The 23,470-nt window shown below is 37.2% G+C and overlaps 1 protein-coding gene across 1 annotated transcript in view; it reads right to left on the bottom strand.

Annotated features, from left to right (window-relative positions):
* Positions 1-9,048: 9,048 nt before the first annotated feature.
* WDR72 (WD repeat domain 72) overlaps positions 9,049-23,470 on the bottom strand; it is a 130,100-nt gene continuing 115,678 nt past the window's right edge. The window contains exons 19-20 of the mRNA XM_049812316.1: positions 15,725-15,823; positions 9,049-10,536 (exon numbers count right to left, since the gene is read on the bottom strand). Of these exons, the coding sequence (XP_049668273.1) occupies positions 10,481-10,536; positions 15,725-15,823 (155 nt within the window). The 3' untranslated portion in view covers positions 9,049-10,480. The remainder of the gene's footprint in view (positions 10,537-15,724; positions 15,824-23,470) is intronic.

Here is a 23,470-nt window from a genome sequence, read left to right as displayed (position 1 = left end):
TCAGGAGTGTATTAGTTGTAGATCAAGAACATGGAGATTGTTCCATCATTTTATCAATATATATGAGTTCCCATACCTGAGAATGTTCCCTTACTCTAAGTTACCAATACAGAAACAGCATCTGTTTCTACAGTCACTTTACAGTGAGGGCCCAGGCATACCTGCTCATATAAATACACAGAGTACTAAGACCATGAAAAGGAATATAAATACCTCATAGGGAAAAAGAGGTTAGTACCTAATTTCACAGAGTTGGGCTTAAACAGACCAAGGCTGTCAGAGAAGCACAGTCATAGTTTACTTATGCCCATTTTTTCCCCCATTCATTAGTTGTATTTCAACTGATAGTTATTGCTAGTAAAAGGTAAGATAAGCAAAGTCAAACCTGGGCACTGTCAGTATATTTGCAGCTGCCCTTCTCACCATGGGCACAGTGTTCTGAGAAGAACAGAAAGAGAATGGGAGTGTGTTTGCTGAAGGGCACAGAAGGATGAAGTATCTGCTGGTTTTTGCTCTAGATGCCAAAGCAAATCTTTAACCACTGGCTGTCACTGAGGATCCTATGATAGCTTTCACAAGAACAGTTCAATGCATTTCACTAAGTTGTCACTTTTTTTCAAAAACACTGTTGTGCAATGGCATTGGTGTGGAATAGAAGTTGAATTTCACCATAGAGATAGCTACATTTCAGTGGTGGATGAAGTGATCCCATCAGACTTTGTAAAGCACTTTGGGATTCTTACAGATGAAAAGTGCTATATAAATGTCAGATATTGTTATACACCACTTAGGAGAAATGTTTCCATTTATTCCTCTGGATTTACTGTTGAACATTTAGAGATAATCGTCACTACTGATAATAACAGTAAGAACAGCATCTTGAATGCTGCAGACTGTGTAGATTGTTCTGTATTCTGCTTGCCTGTAACAGGAGGTCGCATACTGATAAGAAGGAGGAATTTTTTGACAATGCAATTATGGAGAACTAGCTATTTTTCATATTATATGGTCAAAGTGCAACTGTCAGAGTTATTTACATGGCTGCATCATTTACAGCCCAGGATTATTGAAAAGATTCAGCAAAAAGGTAAGCTGCTTTCATGATGATATTAAAAACAGCATAGTACAACAGCTTCCTTAGTAGGGCCATTTGTTTTACTCTATTACCCCTCTATATTTGTCTAAGTTCTACTAATTCATTTTATTAATAGATTTTATTGAAATGCATGATGGATGTTTCTAACAATGCTTACCCAAGCACTAATTAGAATCTGTTAGAGAGATTCCACTGTTTACCCTAACATGAGTGCCTTTGGATTTGGTGGTTTGTTTGGGGTTTGGGGAGGGGGGTACTTTTTTTTAGCACAACATAGTTCCAAATGTAGTCAGTTATTGATTTTAATAGGAGTGTAAAAGGAAGACTATTTTTGCCAGGTAGATGAGTAATTTCAGCTATGCTCTAACAAATCAAATGGTCTTTGTAACACTGGAAAACAATCCTGCCCCAGCAATTCCCTCAACTGAGTAACACCTGAATATAAAGACCCTCACATTCCTCCTTCCTCTCCTGCTTCCCAAGTCTCTCCTCTCGGATTTCTGCCTTGCAGTTGGGGTATTTCATTAACCTGCAGGGTCTATCCCTGCCTCATTATCTTCTCCTGAACATCTGAGAGAGGCAGAAGCAGGCTGTACTAACCCACTGATTGCTGCTGACCAAGTGATGCCCCTGAGCCCTTTTGGAAGCAGCTTTGGCAGCTTTGGCTGAATAAAAGCTGCTGGAGGATGTGGTCTGGGACTGAACACTGGGTAAGAAAATAGGAGTAATATACAGTGGGGGTTCATTTTGACAAAACCTTGGCAAAACCTTTGTGTGCAAGGGAGCTGAATCTCTCTCTAAGGAAGCCATGCAAGCTTCCCTCTTATTCCCAGGGTCTTTTAGTACAGAAGCTGTAAAAGCATTAAAATGTACAGAACTACCTCCCCCCCCGCTAATCAGCAAGGGCACTTTCCTGGCTAATCCAGAAAGATTGCCCCCAGGAAAAAGGGCTAGATACTTAAGAAAACTTAATGTTGCTGAGATTAATTTTATAGTCCTAACCCCCTTTCAGGAATGCTGCATGGGAGCTCAGCGCAGTGAGTACTGTACCCAACACCTGCAGGATTGTGTTTATGGCTATATGTATCCTATGCAAATTCCCAGAAATTCTCAGTCTTCCTAGAGTATTGACATTTACATCTACCTTCAGCAGGTCTATTCAGAATTACCATAAAAGATCACAGTGCAGCTTGGAGGTCAGTGTGATCGTAATTTGGCCACGCTGGTATATTTACTCTTGCTAATAGAGTTTACTTCTTTTTTATTTTTCCTTATTGCTGCTTTTATCTTGTTCTCTCCAAGTGGAAGTTTAATCACTGCCTATCATGGGGGGAAGAAAAAACTCAAAATTCTGGGAAGAGTGTGATAGATTTGTCCCACACATGAGGAAGAAAAGAAACAGCCAAATAGCAGAAACGCAGACAAGCATCTGTAGAGTTAGGCATTGTAAAAAAGTGGAGTAACACAGGGTGCTACATGTTTTGTGAGCTAAGCAAAAAGTTAACACCAAAAATATCTGCTTAAAGGACTTAAATAACAGAGAAGGCAATTTTTAATAAAAATCTAGAATGAAACCAGTGAAGTACTCATGCAGTTAGTCAGAGATGTGGCTTAAGACATGAGGACAGACATTTCTGAAATCTCGACAAAAATAATTTAAAGCTAAATCATAAATTCCCCTCATACACAGAGTTAGCACAGCAGAAACCAGAAGTATGAAATGTCTTTCAAATATCAACTCTTCTCAAGTGACATAATATTCTTAAATATTTAGCTGAACAAACGTAAACATAATAAGACACTTATTCATCATATGATAGATGGTGGATCCACCTAACTCTTCCCAGAGAATTCTTTATGGAAACCACCAAAGAACCTCTGTAATTTAATCACTAGCCACTGCAACTGGCTGACTGCCTGTTAATTGCTCGGACAATACCCAAATTGTCAGACCAAAAGACCACCCAGTGATTCATTGGGCTGTCAATCCATATAACTAAAGCAACAAATATAAGAAACAGTGCCTGGAATGAGTCTTCGCCTGTGATGTCTTCTCTGATGCTTTTCTCAGTATCCTATCCATTAAAATTGTTCATCAACTTCTTTAAAAGCTTAAAATCTTATTACTGCATATCTCAAGTTCCTAAGGAGCAGTTATGCTCCAAGGCGATTCTGCAAAATTATCTCTAAGGAAAGCCATGTTTGGTAGTTCACAGAGTTTCTATATCATATTGCTTAGGTAGCTTTGTTGATTCAGCCTAACAGGTTTGGGCAGGGATAACAAAAATCTATCAAGCTTTTTATTATGTAATTCTGGTTGTGTGTTTTACTTACAAAATGCTGTGACCACCCACACAACCCTTACTATATCTTTACAAAACTTCTCCAAGGTAGGGCCTTGCAAGTATTTCTATTCCACAGACAAAATACTAACACACAGAGAATTATTTTAAGTTTCCAAGAGCTTTTAAAATATCTATTCTTTCTAGGTCATGAACCATCAGTAATAACATGAACTCTGTTGAATTTAAATGCATTTTTGGTTGCAGGACACAGAACTCTCCCATAACTACACTGAGTGTACTACCAGCATGATAGAGGAAAGGTGAAAAGATATTTTTTTTTTACTTAAGCAGTGGCATCATTTTGAAAATATCAAAAAACCACCACTGTGGATTTGCGAGACCTTGGAGCAGTTTTCTGACAAATATCTGCTCACTGGAATGGAATCTAAGATTGATTTAATGGACACTATGAAGTGGAGAGTACAAACCACCAAATCTCCAACACATACCCTATAAGCAGTTAAAATATATTTGCTCTAGGCATGTATTTATCTGGAAGACATTTAAGAAGGGAAGTGCTTTACTCATTAGCACTGTCCAATGTAGCAGCTGCAACATTGTACTCAATGGTATATAGGAGACAGAAAAGCTGGCCTATCCCAGTGTTTTGATGGGACACGTATCCTGTTGCTACTCTTTCCTCACCACCGTTAATTCTTTCATTGTTGTCACAAATTTTATCAGCCACAAATTCATAGTTTCCCTTTGTTAGTCTTTTACCTGAAGCACTAGTTAAGCAGGAGGAATGCTATCACTCCAGGACATGTATCATGACATCTGTAACGGCTTTTTGGTCATAGCCCCATTAGCCATTAGGGCCTGTTTGGTCACAGATCATCCACTGAGTGCAGCTTGAAGCTGTAATGGACCCTCCAGAGAGGAATTCTGTCCTCTGAAGATCGTCTGCCTGACTACAAATGGCTGGATGACATACTGAGCCAAAGGCTTCTACCTCATACCTCATAACAAGGGCATCAGCAGGATATTGGTTCCTGTTTCTCTCCCAGCTTCTGCACAAGGCTAGAACAGACTTTTCCAAATCTGCAGCTGTGGCAGTTACATGAAGGTGGTTAAGTGCCACAGTCTGCCCACTTTCCCAGTTAACTTAGCTGATTCCATGCTCAGTGTAGATTAAACCTCCACCAAATACATCCCCAGACAGGATCCCATGGAATGAGAAATGCTGTCCATTGGATATTTACTCTCCCTGTTACTTCAGCTGCTACTGATTAAGAAGCATTGAGGGAGTTAGTGCTGATCACTTCATAGGACAGCTTACTAAAACACTACCATTTGCCTCCAGCATTTAAACAGCATTTCCTAGTTCAAGGAACTACCATCATTATGCTTTTTTGTGCTAGCTTCTTCCTCTGTGTACAGTCACGTGTGTAACACCTGCTTTTATCTCCCACGGCCTGGAGATGATCCCACAAAACCTCCCTGAGGTTTCAGCTGATGCTGCAGAGACTGAGGCTGCCAGACAGCTTTGATTCTGGGTCTCAGTTTTGTTGCTTCTCTTTCAAAACCTCGCTCTACTTCTCAGCCAAAGTAAATGTCAGAGTGCAGACAATTCCATGCTATGCCAAGTTAAAAATATTAGGACCTTCAAAATGTTTTTTTATCCAGGATAATGCATGATATTGTTTATAAAGCACTACAATTAGTAGAGCCTATAGCACAAAATCCTACACTGTGTATCCCACTACCTTTCTCTGTCCTTCCTCTTTGTATTGTCGACAAGGATGCCCCCAGTCAACAGCTTTCCTGCCCAAGCACCTGCTAGCTGCTTCTTATTCTACAAGGAAATAAATATGGGGAGTATCCTAGTAAATCTTAACATTTCTGAACTTTCAGAAACACCCTGTGTGTCCTGAAACCTAGTGCAGTAGGAAAAAAAAAAAGCAATTTAATTTACAGGAAGAAAATACATCATAATGTACAAAAAAACCAAATAGTGGCATCTACATGCATACAGACAGATATGACACATTGCCTTTTAAACACTGATATTATGAAGTTACAGGCTTCTTTAAAGGTATATATAACTAAGCTGATATCCATCTTTACAGTAATCATGCTTTCAGTTCATTCTCAACAATAATATTCTTAAACATGGTGTTTCAGAATAAACTCAAGAAAAAGCTGGAGTGAATTTCAAGGCTTGAGTGCTGCTGCCATCTACATGGCAGGAAGACTATAAACCAGAATAAACAACAGAAATATGTATGTTACATTTACTGGGCAGAGCTGTAAGTCTGTTTGCCAGCATGATTACAGAAAATAAAGTTCCGAAACTGAACAGAACAGAATCTTTTATTACCCTGAGTTTCTGTGGGGAAAATTCATAATGATTCGGAGTATAATTTTCCCAGGTCCTTATTATCAAGAAGTTTACGTATTATTTAGATAAAATTTGAGAACAAGTAAGGAAGATATTATTTTACTAGTGCTCGATACTGTTAATATTTTTTCTGCTGAGTATTAAGCTTTCAAATGCTAAAGTCCCCCTCAACCCTCTCCCAGTTGCTGTAAAAATGGAAGGAGTAATGTACTTAATGAAATGATGTGCTACTTACTCCAGTGATACTATTTTTCACAGCTATCTTATTGAGAGTATTGCCAGAGGAAGAAAAACAGCTTTTATCCTTATGTTTGCAAGACACAATGTAAAGTCACGCTGCACAACTCTGTCTTCTCAAGGTAAGGTGTCTAGAAATACATGAAAGAAAAAGATAAGTGCAATTAAATTTGTACCATGTAAGAATTTTATCAAATGCACAGTCCACTCTAAAAAACTCTGCAAATGTTTTTTAAGTCTTAGAATGTTTAATGTTGTTTAGCATCTTGCACTGCTTCACCTTGACAGCTACATTTGTACTTACCCATCACACCATATCCAGGACACTCAGATTCGTTGGAAGACGGGGAAGGTAGTTTTTACATGACATGCCTCTGTCCTGCAGCACAGCTCTTGGACACAATTTAGACTTTCCAGCAGGTGTCATTCAAGAAACAAACTTACTGTGGTCTCCAGTAAGACAATCCTGGGTTACTGTGTGAATTTTATGTTGCTTCCAAGTTCAGTATTACTTCTCCAAAAATAAGATTGATGAATTTTCACTTTGGGGATCTATGAATTCAAATTATAACCCAGCTCAAACTCTAGTAATAATTCTAAGAGCTTTGCCTAGCAGTTCAGACTGCATACCCTATGAGGAAGAAAAAAGGGAGGAGCAGACCTTGAAATTCCTCTGCATCCTTTTCTTATGCAAGAATAATGGCCTGCAAAATTCAGCAGAAACATCCATTGCAAGAAGCAGGACTCTGTCTTCACAGATCCCCCATCAGGAATGTGCATGCAATGCTATTCAGCATTAGCACAATGACTTTGAGATTTGTGCTGGAGCTCACTGCCCTAGTCTGCCTTCAGAGAACATGCTCTTTCAAAAGGAGTAAAAACCAGGAGAGAAGTAATGGTGCTTTTTGCACCTGTCCCATTCTTTTCTGAATTTTCAAAACTTCAGCTCAGTCAGACTTGCAAAATCATTTCCCTTGCTAGATTTCTGGTGTTATCTGGAGCTTGTAGCCCTGTTACACAGTGGTTTTGTTAAAGTGTCTCTTTTTTTAAAGAACCACTGAATCTCATATATATATATTTAGCAAGTTCTATGCCAATTTGCTTTCAGAACATCTTTCATTGGATGGAAGAAGTTGATTTCAGTGATTAAATTTAAAATATGTAAATAGCACAAGTAACTTCAAAATATAATGTTTCTATTTGGAGCCATAAAAGAACAGTTCAAAGTTTAGGGATGTTTCCAGGCAGGAATCTAGGTCAGTGACTGTTTAGCAAGTATGAATCATTTGGAGAACTCAAAATCCTTCAAATCAAAGAGATGTCAATGAGTTTTGGTTTAGGCTTATACTAAAGGACCCCTAACTTCCTTTTCAAAAATTTTTTTAATAACATAATGAATTATGCACATAATGTAAAAAATGGCTATAGGATTTGAAAGCTAAAAATCTATTTTCAAGAAAGACCCCTGCACATAGCACCCTAAAACTCCGAATTTGTGCTGAGATAATGCTGATGTATGTGTGGGTTATCCCACACTTACATGGTATCTCTGCCTTCTTCCTACCCTGGCTTGCTTGTTCCTCCTCTGCTCTTAGCACTGAGGCCAGTGCTTCTCTTGGCTTCATGTCATATAAGCACTAGTGCAAATATAAGTGAGGAGACATACAAGCATACGGCTGGAGTGGGGAGAAATTGCCCTGACTATGAAACCACAGCTTAAGCCATACAGTTTGTTGGACCCTGGGATTTCTGGATGAAGAAAAAACCCAAGAAGACCTTGCTCCTTAAGCAGTTTAGGTATTCATGAATTTTTTACCCTATATCTAAAATTTAGACAACTACTCTAAAATATTAGCATATTACTCCTTTTGGCAGGATTCCTTCAGTGTAACACAATAGAAAAATATATATTCTTAATTATCTTGCAACTTTGTTGTAAAATCAATCTCCATAAGCATGAATACAGTGGTACATCAGCCTGCATTAGTATAGAAACATTTCTTCAGTTATGGCTTAGAAGAAACAATTGCAGGAGGTTAATATGTATTTTTGTATAAAGCTCTAAAGTCGTCACTTTGATGCAAAAAGATTGTTCTAAGCAAGAGTTCATCTTGAGCATATACTGTAAAGGTGGTCGTTCAAAAGACATCCAGACCACATGGTAAATGTATTTGCTTACTGGGAAATAAATGTACCTAATAAAATAAGTTCCTGCCTTACCTAACTGATACTGGAATTGTAATTAGCACAAAGCACGCATAAGCACGTGTCAAACACCAATCATCACTGCACAAACCATTCCAAAGGGCTGTCTGTATTGGCAGTCTGCTAATGTGGACTGCTTTGCAGAATTAAAGACAAGCAATGAAACACTGTGTTGCACAACTTAACTGCTACTACAACAGTACTGGGTGTTACGGACAATGCCAATTCCTTAAGCTATGAGGCCTCTTTGAACACGTCAGTTTTTAAAATATCTTGTAGAAATAGTTTTAAGGAGATTTGTTATCCTGGCACTAAGAACAGAGCTGGCCCAAGTGAGCAGATGCTGATGCAAAGCAGTAATGTTTGTTGTGAAGGGAAATGGACTTTTCAATGCCAGTGAAAGACTACTGCAGCAAACTAGAGGTGACTGTTGACAAGGATGTGTGGCAAAGGAGATAGCAAGGTCCCTCCTTTATTTGCCATTTGTTTTACTGTCTGCAAGGTTCCTTTAGTGTTACTAAGTTCCTGTAGTTATATATTTGCAATTCTGTTTTTACCTTCTTGATGTTTGCAACTCTGATTTCACCATAAAAGTTAAGAAGAGGATATATGTTAGCTGAAGACACGTTCTGCTCTCAGTTGTGTTGTACAAGTATAAATAAGTCTATGAAATTATTCCAGACATCCAGCACAATAAGGAAAATAATGAAGCCATAACACTCAACATTCAGATTGTTTGGTCAGTGTAATCAAATACAAGCTTATATAAACAAAAGATATGTTTTACATAGGAAAATGCCTTCTAAGAATAAGGAAAGTTGTTTCTGAAAAATACCAAATGTGTAAAAACTAGTGACTTCTCTGTTAAAAGATGTAATTTCTCTGCATGGTATTTACAATTATGGAAAAATGACATTAAGTATCTTTATCTTCTCTGGATTGCAGCCTATTTTAATGACATATTCTTTAGTAGAATAAAACCTGAAATACTACTTCTCAGAAGGCCCTTCCATTCAATGTTTCTGAAGACCTCGCTGCCATATACTGCACTTAGAGATATGGACGCATGGGATATAAAAAAGCAGAAGAAAGAAGGTTTCATGTCTGTTTCATGTTTAACCAAATTCAAGCCATAGTATGGCAACAGAAACCTGGTTTTGTCACTTCTGCAGCCATGACATTTCCCCACAAGTAAGAAAGAGATTCATTGCCAGAGAATCTTTCCACACTGAAGAAATCTTCACTCTCCTCGTTAAGGCAGCTTATGACTAACATAACAATTAGGAAGATTAACATCAGACCAAGATTTCCACCGTAAGATACAGATCCAGAAAAGCACATCCTCAAGTCCCTTTGACTTCATTAGCACATTGACTATTGGTAATACAGAAAGTGAGCTTACTGCTCTGAGTGGTCATTATTTGTCAAACCAGCATAAATTCCCCAGAACATTAAGTGATAAATGAGTCTAATAAGCTGCAAATATTCTCCAAACATAATGATTATTTTTTTAAAAAGACAAAAATGTATAGCTGCTTTTCCCAGCTTTTTCCCAGCAAAAATAGAAATTCAATGAAGTATATAATTTCAGAAGAGGACTCCATTGGGCTTCTCCAACTTCATATTGGTACTACATTTCTACAGATGATTGTGATGGCAGTATTTAAAGAAAAGGGAAACTTGCATCCTAGACATGACCAGATTTATAATCAATTTCCCATGCTTTCCTGTGTACAGGACATTCTTTGTATTTTAGTTGTTTCTAAATATTCCATGCATAATTAAAAATGTGCATTCTTCCTTTAAATGCAAGCAAATTTTCTAATTATTTCAAATGCATTTGGTTTTGCTCGGTGTTAAAATCTTATTGGTAACAAAAGTCAGAAGCAAGGAAAGAAAAAATTAAATTTGATGTGTGTAAAAGAGTATTAAAATTGATGATGGTCAAAGTTGTAAGATTTGGGATCACTACAAAAACTAGCAAAAACCATCTATAAATAAAGAGTTGATATTTTCTATGTTAGAACTGTCTAAATTTAATTGAATAAATGTAAATATATTAATGATGGAAGTGTGAATTGAAGCCAATAAATCAGCAAATAGAAGCTGATCTTATGGAAGGTATTTCTTATGAAAATAAATTGTTAAATGTATACAATAATAAATACAACAAGACATTTCATGTCCACACCACACAGATCCTATTTCTTGGCTGTTCTTGTGCATCTTCTAATTCTTTCGGCTTAGCAGGGTTTTCTAGCACACCTTACAGGAGCACACCTTAGATATCCAGGGATGTGGCTTCATGTCATCTGGAAAAGAAATGTATTCATCTGGCTTAATGATTTTACAGTTTGAGGTAATAGGCAAGATTTTGTTTTTAAAAAATAAGTTATTTTACAATCTTTTTATGGAGTAATAAACTCTATAATTTTGTAATGGAATTAAAAGTTTCATCAGCAACATGCTAGTGTCAAAAAACATCACAGATCTACCTCCAAAAGACTGTTTACATTATAACTGCTATACTACAAGAGGCAACATGGAACCCAAAACAGCTCAAGAGAATGTATGGCATTCCTCAAAACTTTTCTCCTGAACAGCCTTCTCCTTCTTCTTCCTTTTTTGTTTTCAGGAAAAACATGCCAGTGGATCAGCATAAAGGTAATTTCTGTTTTAAATTAGTAGACTGTTTATGTTTCCACTGCAAATATAACTTTCAATTATATATATTTTCTTTCAGCAGAAATAATCCTACAATAGCTGTAAACAGAGGTAATAGAAAGTTATATTAATAAGGCATATATTTTAATTCTGTCATGGCTTATCAGAATTCCACAGAAAAGCACTCTCAATCATCGGGTTTTATCTTCATGTGCAAATACAGAAAAAGAAAACCATGCTTTTCTAAGATGCTTCATACTTGGAAATTTAGAGAATATTTCCTCTTATATTCTGGCTGTGTACCGATCAACAGCCATATAGGTGATGCAGTGCTGTCCAGTGGATGGAACTTGGAGCTGGTAAGTGACTATTCAATAGAGTAATTGTAACTTGCCTTATAACAAGAGAGTCACAATTTTAGTGCTGTATTTTCAAGCACACTGTTGCTAATAAGAATCTGTTGTTCTTGGTACATTCTCATTTCTATTTGCTACCGTTCTGTCTCTCTCAGACTGTGAGACAGGGACAGTCAGAGATCTTTCCCATCTCTATGCCAAGGTATGTCTAGGACAAGACTGTGAAAACTGCTTGGATTTTCACTATTATCTCTTTTACACCCAGAATTACATTCTGTCCTGAAAAGTCAAAAAATGAAGAGGGAAAAATTTCATATGGGCAATGTTTCCGAAATGAAGTGGGGAGAAGAGATCCTGAGGTGCAGAAGGGACCAGCTGACTCAGGCAGAGACTGTCTGGCTACTGAAGGCCATAAGTATATAGGATTCTTACAATTTACATGGGTTTCATCCAAAAGAGAGGAAACACTCTAATTTCTGTCTACAACTTCCAAGTGAAGCTTCCATTAGGGACGCTCACTTTCCTTCTATTACCAAGTGAAGTAAAAGTCTATTGCCTACTCTACTGCAATATCTCTGTTGGGGGAAGTAAGAGGCAAGGAGTATCTGTGCCTACAATGTTTGTTGTGACACCAGCTCAGATCTATTCCTTTATCTCCTAAGAGCTGTGCCTGCAGAACCCTCCTTAGTGGGATCGTACCACGTATGAAATCTAAGAACCTCAAGTTGTGTCAAGTCCTGTTACAATCCTCTTAGACTTTTAATGACAAAATTCAATCCCCTTAAAACCCATCTCAAGCAACTCCCTTTGGACAAGATGATCTGCCCTCTGGAGGTGTGAAATTTCCACCATTGTTTGTACAAGAGAACTTGGGTGAATAGCTCAGACCTAGAAGTCTAACTTACACATCCATGTTCACTCAGTTTCAACCTCTCTCAGTTTCCCTGAATGTGGAAAATTTGTCTGATAAAATGGAAAACACTGCTGGGAATATTTATATTAAAGAAGCACTCTAAGGGATAGGGAATTCTTAACGGCTGGTTGATATCATTAAAAGTCAAGTTCTACAAAAAGCTGTTGTAGTTCTTATCTGATTATTATGTTCAAGGCCACAGCCGCCTTGAAAAGCCAAGGCTTTGCATGTCAAACAGAAGTAGTCCATGTGGGGAAAATGGCAGTGATAAACCTACTATTAGGCATCTGGGAGAGAAGCCCAGCATCTCCTCTGTGTGGGGGCTAAAATAGACATGAGCGACTATCACAGATAATGGCAGTTTGTAGGCACATGAAGGGAGCAACTAAAATCCATTTCACTTAGACAAGAAACTGCAGTCTGATATTTACCTGTGTCCATCACATGTGAAAAGTGTTTACTGTGAATTATCTAAGAGAAAAGTGCAGGTTGAGGGGTTTCATTACCTATCTGAGAGTAGTTCAGATCACACATTGAACACAAGAAATCACAGGTAAATCTCAGATTGGTGTCTTGGGTAGTCAAATAGATTCCTGCTATTCATCTGAGTATATGCCTTTTTCTACAATTGCTGGGGGCCCACATCCAGAGCAGTGAGAACATGTGCAGACATATAGAAAATGTGAAAGTAAAATAAAGAGTAAGCTTTAAGTGATTTTAGAAAATTAAGATCACTTTGAAAATAACTCAGTCTAATGTCAAGGTTAGAGACTGCACCTTTCACCATTAGAAAACACAATGAATAGATATGTCTGTTAACAGCTGGTCTATAGCCTTCCTGATTCTTGTAGAAGACGTAATAAATTCTAGGAATGGTTGGAATTTCTTGCAGGTATATTGTCATATTTTCACCTTTTCCTCACCAGAAGAGATAATAAAATCAATGTATTTCTTAACATCACTTTTGCACATACAACATATTGTAAGTGAAGCACAAGAGACTCTGCAAAACATATATATAGACTTTTTAATAAAAACTTATAAATGAAGTTTGTAAGTTTGCCCAGACTTTGAATATGTGTGAGAGAGATTCTAAAGTCACAGGTTTCACCAAACCAAATGCTGACATCCCAGGCACTGTCAAATTCCAAGATACGATTCAAAGTTAAAGCACCTGAGAAATACCAGAGAAAATCATAGCCAACTGAATGTCATATTATTGTTTCAATGTTTGCTACTAAAAGTAAGTGGTAAGTTTTAAGTAAATGTATTGCGTTACCAAATCTTTCCTTTCAAACAAGCACTTCTGGCAGAAGTGTCTTAATTTCTTATCACAGAATTTCATCTGCACAAGGAGCCATAAATAATTCATGTTCCTAGCTCTTTGTTGTGTCCCTGAACTGCACAGAGCTGGAAGGCTGACAGCTGTGTCAGGACAAGCACCAAAGATCTGACATGACAAGTGACTAACAAGTTTCTTTCAGTCTATAGTGAAAGAAGACAATGGCATAAAGTGCAAAAACGAAATCCTGAAACAAAATGAAACTGTTTCTTTCTCTTTACCTAAGTGTTTGCTATGAGCTTATTTCCGACCCATAACCTCTGGTCATTTTATAGTACTGCCCAACCCCCTTTACTCCTCACATTCGCCTGGCCATTTACGCCTGTCCACGGATCAATATGAGCAATTCTTGGAGAAATACGATGTCTCCATGACAACCAAGCCACAAATTCTCAGTGGAAAGCAGTGAGACCAGTAGTGAAATCTCCTGAGGTTTTCAGACCTATAAGACAAGATGTCTTAAAATGCAGGAACGGACAGAAACAAAAGCCAGAGTAATTCATTGTTTATTACTAGTTTAATGATGTCAGATGGACTGAATGGAACTCAGTTTTTAAGTTTAGATGCTTTATCAACATGTATTTTTACCAGTCAATATTGACCTCCTGACAGGCTTTTATTCTTTCCATTACTTCATATAGATATGCAGAGTGCAGAATTGGATATTCAAGTTCCTATCCAAGTGTGTAGTTTGCCACACAGAATTAATTTAAGGTTAAAATTAGTGTTATCTTTAAGGTACATCAGTTCTCACCTGAACACTTTGGTGCCACCTTGTTTTAATTCTTTCTCACTTCAGAACAGATCAGAACTTGGACAATCCATATTTTAGCCCATAGTCATTGCTGAAGGGACTATAGACAGTTTCTAAGGAGGTGCCATGCACCACAGATTGTAGGTGCAGTAAGGAATTAAATTTGGCTCCTTCCCAAGTAGATTATCTATTTCTTTCTAAATCTCATGCTGGTTTCTGCTGTACAGCATTGAGTCCAAGCCTATGTGCCTTTAAAATGAATATGGATTTACAATTCATTGGTTTCAATTATTCTAACATATACTGGTGTTCATTTCTGTGGAAAAGATGAAAAGGGAATGTAGTTCAAATCAGGTATATGACAGCAGTTGAACTCCCAAGGAATCTTGGAGGAGTGGAGTGTGCTGAAATATAATCCCCCAGACATGGGTCCTATCTGGGTTCTGAGATGACTTAGGGGACCTGACATGGATTTCAGACTGCACCCTTTGACTGAAAATTAAATCTCAGCAGTGTTCCTTGGGGAAGGATCAGGGGACTGTTGGCAGCTGCCCCCTGTCAGCACAAGCTGCAAGATTTGGAAATCTCTTAACTAAGCTGACAGGCCGCAGAGACAATGAATCAAAAATATGATACACGGATCAGCACACAAAGATGCAAGAGGGTACACAGAAACCAGATAAAGCAGGGAAGGAAAATATCAAGTGAAGAAAGATGTTTAACTCTTTCACTAATGAGGACTACATGCAGGTTATGTATATGGTGATATGTGGGTCAAGCTCACAGTTTGCTTAAAAGATCTTAGTATTTAGTCACACAGAATGTTTTTAATCAGCTGTGACTTGATACACTTTATATTTAATTGTTTCCCTTTGGGATTCATTTAATAAATTTTGTAGACGTTCCATAACGAGAAAGATAATGAATCTACATGAAGGTAAATCTTTTAGTCACCAAAAAGGATGCACTTTATGGATGTTCCTGTATTTAGCTGAATCAATGTTACAAGCCATTAAAATGAAATAATGATTGTGAGCTGATTTAAAGAAAAGAATCAAGCTATTTAACGCCACCAATTTGCTTTCCTCCAGAGATACAATGTTTGAATGTTCACTGCTACATTCAACTGCAGTATATACAGTCCTCCTAATTTTTCATAATCTCATGCTACCTTCAAAGGGTCAGACGTTGTACATATATTAAGTAAGCAGTGTAGTCCAAAACTAATTATAATGAACTAGTACTGTCAGTTTCTTTTTGGTCATAAAGCCTTTATCCTTTCTAAGACCTGAATTCTTGATGAAAGAGGAAAGGATAACAGCTCCACACTGTGACCCCTGGAGGTGACCATTAATTTGACATTGCCGCTGCTAAAAAGGAAACAGCATTACAATGTGCTTTTTTAACAGACCCAAAAGCTGTGTCAGGTTTATCACTTGATACTTGGTGACTGTCTTTAAATGTCTCTCACCTGGACTCTCAGACTCTTCCAAGACACATCTGTCAGGCATATCCTCCACATCTTGGAAGTTTGCCGAGTTTGAGCTCTTGTCATGCTTCAGCACACTGACTGGAGCAATGAAGAATAAAAACAGGGGGAGAGAGAAATGTAACGTATTCAGAAACAAACACTTCCTGATTTTCTGCAGAGCTTTCAATGATGAAGACATAATTTGTAAACACAAATAATAGATTGAAATAAAACAGAAACTCAAAGTACTTATATGCAACCATAGCACAAGTTGAAAAATCTATAGACAAGAATTCATTCAGAGAGAACTTCAAGGCATCAGCTTAAATGTGATCCCTTTGAAGTAAAAAACCATTTTTTTTCTTATAGAATCCTAAAATAATAAAATCATTTAGAAGCCTTAAAAAGCTTTTGTCTGTTTCACCAGTGAAGCCAGTAAACAATATAAAGATCAATTAGGTGGTTTTGTAATTACTAGAGTCATTCACCAGGGAGAGAAATGGTGTTCATTTTAAGATGAAAATACGTAGTATATAACAAGCTAGAATGTGTCATAAAATTAGTGATAATTCCAAAGTGCAGTAAAAACCAGACTGAGTTCTAATATCTAGAAAACTAAGTGAGGTTCCAAACTTCCATGTGGATGGAGATACCAATGGCTATACACAATCTCACTGTAGTTTTGTCCTGTTTTCAAAACAAGAAATTTCTTCCCTTATAACTTTTGATGTTGTGCTGTTTTTTTTAACCAAATGAATATTTGCTGAAGGATTACTTAATTCAAACACCCATTTAATTTTTCCAAAATTATGAGTGAATCAACAAGGCTTCAGGGCATTATTCAGACAGGAAGAGCTCAAAAGAGACATATTCCTCTTCAGTGCTCTATGTTTTCCATCAGTTTCCAGCTATTGATCCCAGGTCGCCAAAAGGTTCCATCATTCTTGACTTCTGCACCTACGCAGACTCCATTTGAAGCAATCAGAGCTTCATTACAACTGTAGAATTAGATCCTTGAAAATGCAATATTAAATCATAATAAATAATAAAATCTATGGGTGACACTGTGCATTTCTCCTGGAAAAAAAAAAAAAAAAAAAAAAAGCCAGTAAATTTTGCTTAAAAACTCTGCTTTGGATGGCAACTAACCAGTACATAAAACCCTGCCCAGGTAGAGCAGGAACACTGGTTAAATTTCTAAGCTTACAAAAAGCCAGAGGCTTTTCTCAGTGGTCAATTTATCCACATGAAGAGGAGTTTTAGTTCTTGTCTCTGCCATGGAAGAGCAGAGATTCCACCTCATGGAATCTGCATGAGGTGAGTTGACACTGAAGAACAACTTACAATAAATAACAAATGTTCTTGTTCACACATGAAAACGCTATATGTGCAAGAAGAAATGTCTTCAAAGAGATCTGTGCTCTTCTTTGATTTTTACAACATTTAAATAATTTTCAAATACACTGACTGAGGGTCAGGATTCCCACTTCAACAAAGAAAAATTGGAAAATAAAAATGTGCGTATTATATTTAAAAAAAAATTGGTTTGTGCTAAATATATTAGAACATTCTTTCTAAGACAGTTCTTTCCATTAAACAGTCAGCTCCACTGTGCCAAGTGATAGATTGAGTCATTACAGCTGCATGAATTTAAAAGTCAGAACTACTCTGAAGTAGAGCAATAGGAAAATTTCCAACAGAGTATACAGTGATAAAAGGGAGAAAACAAAAAGTACGGCTATGCCTCTGCAGAGAAAGAGAAAAATCACAAGACCTGTCCTCTCTGAAAAACATAGCAGTGACCAAAAATTCACCATCAGCCTTTCAAAATGAATGGTATGTTTTCACCCAGTAAATAACTCTCATAGTGAACCAAGGAGGGGAGATGCTTTCACAGCACCAAGTACTAGTCCCGGTCAGAAGGTGACAGGTACTACCCTTGCCGAATGTTTGGGCTGTAGTTGCTCTTGAATGGGACTAGGACAAACCTGTTCAAGTGCTCTCCCTCTGTCCCAGACCAAGTCGTATAATTCCAACTAACCTGCTTGATTTTACAACAAAGCAGAGCTGAGCAGTACTTTTAGGGGAAGGTACCAGATTCAGCTGAGAAGTAACTCAGAACATAATGAATAAAAGACAGCTAGAAGCAGGTCCATACACTGGTGAGATACATCAGAAGGAAGGTGTGAAGTGAACAGGAAAGAAACCAAGACAGGCCAGCAAGATCCTTGGACAAAGCAGGAGGATCTCCAGTTGATATGCTTGAGTAGAGATTACAGAGATTTGGGGAGATTTGGGAGAAGATGGAGACATCGAAAGCCAAGAAATACAAAAATGAGAAAAAAAGGATCACAGGCAGAGCTGATATGGCTGACAAATGACAAAAACCAATGATGAAACGCTCACACGAATAGTTGGTGGCAAGGAGTCATTAGGAACAGTTTAAAGGGAGTGGAAGGCATGGATGGAAAGGGTTTTCACAGGAGCAGTGAAGCAGACCTCTAGTCAACTTGTGTAAGAAGAGCTGTCGGAGCATGAGGTTCAGCAGGAAAAAGTGAAGGGAGGAAAGCGCGTATGTCAGAAAACCAGGAGGCAGGTTGGGACAGGTGAGGATCAGGTCACTGGTGCGAGTGAGTGATGTGTATCTGAGCCTTGGCACTTACTCAGAAGTACACATACCTCCCTAGACAAAACTCAGGCAAATAAACATCACAATACTCTAGTTTATGAAGTTACATAATAAGTGTATGCAGTGAGCAAGAAAAGGACCTTCAGATCTTTCTTTTTTAAACCATCACATGTTATATGCTCAATTTGAAGAGGAAGGTTCCTTAAAAATATCATAAAAGAACAAAGGGAATTGGAAAGTTAAAAATAAGGAAAGAACAGCCTGGCCCAAATAAAGAGTGAAAGTGAAAAATGGCATTATGTAATCACGAAAAAACCCAAACAAGTTTAACAATGACACCTACTTTACTGTGTTTTCCCTTAGGGGAATAGGATTTTATGTTCAAATGTCAATAAAGGAAATATTGTTCTGAATTGCTTATACCTAGGACGCTGATCGAATTTAAGTTATTTAAACATACGCAGTGTGATCTTTATTCATTCTGAGGATACTCTGTCCTACTTTGGGTTTAAATGGACCTTAAAATTACTTTTGCTTCCATTTGAAAGCTAATTTGTGTAGCCGAAGTGATTTAAATGTCTGGAGTATAAATGAGCCCCAAATCTGCAAGTCAGAGAAAAAGCTAAGAAATGACAGTTTCTGATATAATAACTCTTAATGATATTTTCTTTCTATTCAGTGAAATGCAACTTCAATTATTACATAGACAGTAGAAAATACCTTTGTTAGCATGGAAGTAACGTAAAAGGACAGATTTCATTGAGGCAAATGACCTTGAACTTAGCATATAAAAATGACATAAATCTTCATTGTACAGTCTTGAGAATTGTGGTAATTTTTTCTGATATATCTTAATAAGCTCTTAAGAGTTGTTTACTGAACTTGATACCCATTCTCTTACATTAGTGAAACAGAAAAAGACCTTAAAAAATAGGTATGGAATTCAGAATAGTAAAAGAATGTCATAAGATTATAGTATTGAATGAAACATTTATGTAAATATTTTAAAAATATTTCAAATTCCAAAAATAAAACCAAGTGATTTCCGAAAAGAGATCACAGACTGATTGGTGATCAGTTTATGAAAGAACAGTCTTTGTGTGAATGAACTGTTAAATGATAAGTTATTCTTTATGAATATACACTAATGACTAATTAGAGCAACTACTCACCACTATCATTTATTTCTACATGTTCTGTTTAAACTCTGAAAAGCCTTGTTCCACCCTGGAAATATCACACACTGAAGTCTAAATAACCTGCTCTGCATACCAATTTTCAGAGGGCAGACACATTGGAGAAAGAAGTGTGCATAAAACAGGTGAATAAACCAGTTAGCATTTTCTGATAAGATGCCTTTGTTATTGGTAAGGTGGGTTAGTAACTTAAAGACTGTCTGCAGAGAAAACAAGAACTTATTTGTCATTCAAAACAAGCAGATAGGGCAACAAAAAATATTTTTCAATCAAAAATATTAGGCAAGATAGACTATGGGTGATAAATCTATTTAAAGTCCAATACAGAACACAAAGCAACCTGAATCTAAATAGAATTCCATGAAAAAAAAAAGCTGTAAAAGAAAACAAAACGGTGGTATTTTTTAATTTTCGTAAATGGATAAAAACAATCATGCTGCAGTGCCACTTCTGGGATGTATGGGATCTACTGGCACTTACCATATTATACCTAAGAAGCTTGATGGAGAGCTGGGCAATAAATACTTTGAGTACTATTTTTAAAAGCACATTTCATAGATATCATAAAAAGCATAAGAACAGCTGTACTCCCTGAGACCAAACATCATTAGTGTAAGAGTCCAACAACCATTCAGTAATACTTCACCAGAAATTTCTCCTAAACTCCAATTTGAAACTTGGGGAATTCCAAAACTTTTTATTATTATTTTTTTAAATATTTAATAACTCACAGTAGATTTCTGTTCCACAAACTTCTCCAGTTTCCCTTAAAGACACAGAATTTTCGCATCCTTAACATTCTACACCCTAACTTGCCTTAACGTGGCAAGCTCCCTTGTTCTACCACACAAGTAGGCATCTCCTTTTGTTTGTTTGCCCATGTCCCTATTAGCTTAATGTGAAACTTATTCTTGTACGAGAAAAGGCTTGTGTAGGAGCCCTGCACGCTCTCTCCATGAAGCTTGTGATTTAACAGTCCTTTGTTTTATCCTCTTTCAACCATCTCTTTTCCAGGTGGAGGATTACTATCCTGCTCAGCTTTTCCCACATATTTTGCTGCCAACCTAAAAGGCTGCAATTATTTCACTAATATTATAAGAAATGCAGAAAACGTTCATGAAATAGCAAGTGAAATATTAGCAGCACTCACCACAATCATCTAGAAACAGAAAAAGCAGATAACGAAGTTACACCAGCCAGTATGGAGCACCCGTCCTGCCATTAGGGTGACAGCACTCTCCGCCGAGGAGCGTGCCAGCAGGCAGGGAGTCAGAGAGGCTGGGGATGTGCCTGCCCTTGATGGCACCAGTGCCGAGTACAGCACAAGGATTACTTCACAGGTTTTACAGGTGATACTCCTGTTCACAGAGCCTGGTATGGTGTTTGCCTTTGTTGCCACAGCATGAACACTGTTGACTCATGCTCAGCTTGTGATCCAGATTCTTTTCTGAGAAACTGTTACCTTGCTATTTCTTCCCCATCCTGTCTCTTTGCAGAAGATTAATCCTATCTCAGCCTAGATCCTTGCTCTCGTTCTTATTGAATTGAACCCTATTTTTTTTCCAGACCATTTCTCAGGCCATATAAACCACTAATTCATCTCACTGACAGAAGGCATCAGTTGTTGGTCATTTCATAATTTTTAGTGTCATTTAAAAAAACCTGCACTGATGTATGTAGTTGTCATTTAATTGAGAATGGCTGGTTGTTATCTTCTGATGATGAAGTATCACACTGGCCCAGTTTCCAATACATTTTAATTTTAAAAAGAGAGATTAAGAAATTAACCTGAAGAAACATGTTATTATTCTAAAGTGAATGCTGCAGCATATGGAAGTTGGAACTGTCCTTGAAATAAGCCAGTATGGAACAAGTCAAACTGGAAGCTACAGTAATTTAAATCCATTACTTTGAATGCAGAAGTAGGACCTAATATTACATTGCAGAGCTCAGTTTGCAGAAATATTAACCCATGCACCTGGAGAAGCCTGAGCTTGCTCTTGCACTCTGTGAAGTCACATGCAAACGAAGCTCATTCCACCCACTAAGTGAATTGAAACTGAAGAACATTTTTCCTTCTGTAAGTAACTGTGAAATTTCTTTTAAGGTTTTCATATATTTTAAATTAAAAAACTCCTGAAACTCCATTTTCCTCCCTCCCCATATGTATAAGGACAGCATTACTTTAGACAGGAAAACTGAAATTTTCAGTGATTCTTTTCCCAATATACCTTGAAGTTTTATTCACCCAGATGGACTTCCCTACTTCTCTCAACTAAAGTATAATGGCACGTAACAAATTATGCTCTCAAAGGACATCCCATTTTTGTTTCATTAGTGCAACAAAACATTCACTCAATTTTAAAGCAGCTGTCTTGATCTTCGTTGTGATTTATACCAGAATCTGTCCAAATATTCTGTGTAGTATATATAATAAAACACCTAAAGAGTTAAATGTGTCTCAGTGGGTTCTGCTGCAAGAAGTAAAACACTTTCCCATAAAATCCCACACAATGTTTAGTGCACAGCTCTGAAGCATATGCTTCTGTAAAACTTCGGAGGATTTAAAAAAGGAAAATGTAACCCCAAACTGTCTTTAATTAATTCTTCTATCATTATACACTGCTTTTTCTTCTTGATGTCTTCTCTGGCTAGAAAGTTAAAATTTCTTTTTTTCCAATTTCCATAAATGTCTGGTAGTGCATATTTTAACCAAACATGGTGTAAGACTGAAATATTTGATCGAGTTTGATGAACATTATTTATCCCTCTCATTATTTATCCCTCTCATTATTTTTTTTCAATCAGTAATTAGGAGGCAATAGAAAAAATATTTTTACAGGAATTAGTACAGAAGGCCAAATTTCAGTTCTGGTAGTTACAAGATAATTAGTTTCTTATTTTAATTAAAGTATATAGCATCTCCTCACCTGTCCAATTTTCTAAAACTATATAGCAAAATTCCCCCCTGGTTTCTGTACATTAGATCAATGGTGTGGGAGAGTACATATTGCAAATATGACTGTCTGTCAGTGTACCAGTAGCTTTTATAAAAGCAACAAAAAAATAAATACTTCATATTTTAAAAATCACATTATTAGACAGTATTGACATTATTATTTTCATGACAGTAGATTGATTTGGTATTCAAGTATAAAATCATTGATCAGGGAATTTTCAGAGGATTCTGCTTCAGTCCATTTCTGTGGAGGGATTCTGGCTGTAGATTGCCTCAATTTGCTTTTAAAACCAAAATGAAACAAAAGTGTGCAGCACAGTTATGACACTGACATATTCCTGTGCATAATATGAGTGTTATAGCTTGCATACTCTTCCCTTCTCTCAATCAAAGCTGTCCAAATAGCTGAATTCATGGGAAAAAAAATATACACAGAGCCTTTTTATTAACCTCTTCTGGCCAGATTATTGTTATTCTTTTGCATTATGGCCTTAAAGATGTATTACTGATAGGGAGGTAAAGCCAACTGCAGCACAGCATGACTCTGCTGAATGGCTGCTGTATGTAAGTGGAAGTACTTATTTCCAAGACATTTCTGTGATGCTCCCTACTGTTAAAATGTTATCTGACTTTAAAAGATTTTCAGTTCAATTGTAAGCAATAAGTAAACTCAGGCAGTACAGTACTGTATACTGAAGAGTTTCACTAGCTGGTCAAACGGCATTATTCCAAGAAACTAATGTCGTATAGGACTGCTTCCTGGTGGCTGAGACCTCTGATTGGCAAAAGACAGTGGACTTTTCAGTCAGCAAGCTAGTTACCCATGGATGTGGCTCAAGGCTGACACACAGATTGACTGGTTCACACTAATTTACTTCACACAGATTCCATTTATCTCCTAGAAGATCCCCTGGCAGCAGCTTATAATGGCATATCCTAGGATGCCTGCCTGCATGAGTTTT

The sequence above is a fragment of the Accipiter gentilis genome, chromosome 10 (assembly GCF_929443795.1).
Source record: "Accipiter gentilis chromosome 10, bAccGen1.1, whole genome shotgun sequence".
Lineage (NCBI taxonomy): Eukaryota > Metazoa > Chordata > Aves > Accipitriformes > Accipitridae > Astur > Astur gentilis.
The sequence above is the reverse complement of the archived record's forward strand: the minus strand, read 5'-3'. Positions and strand labels throughout refer to the sequence as shown.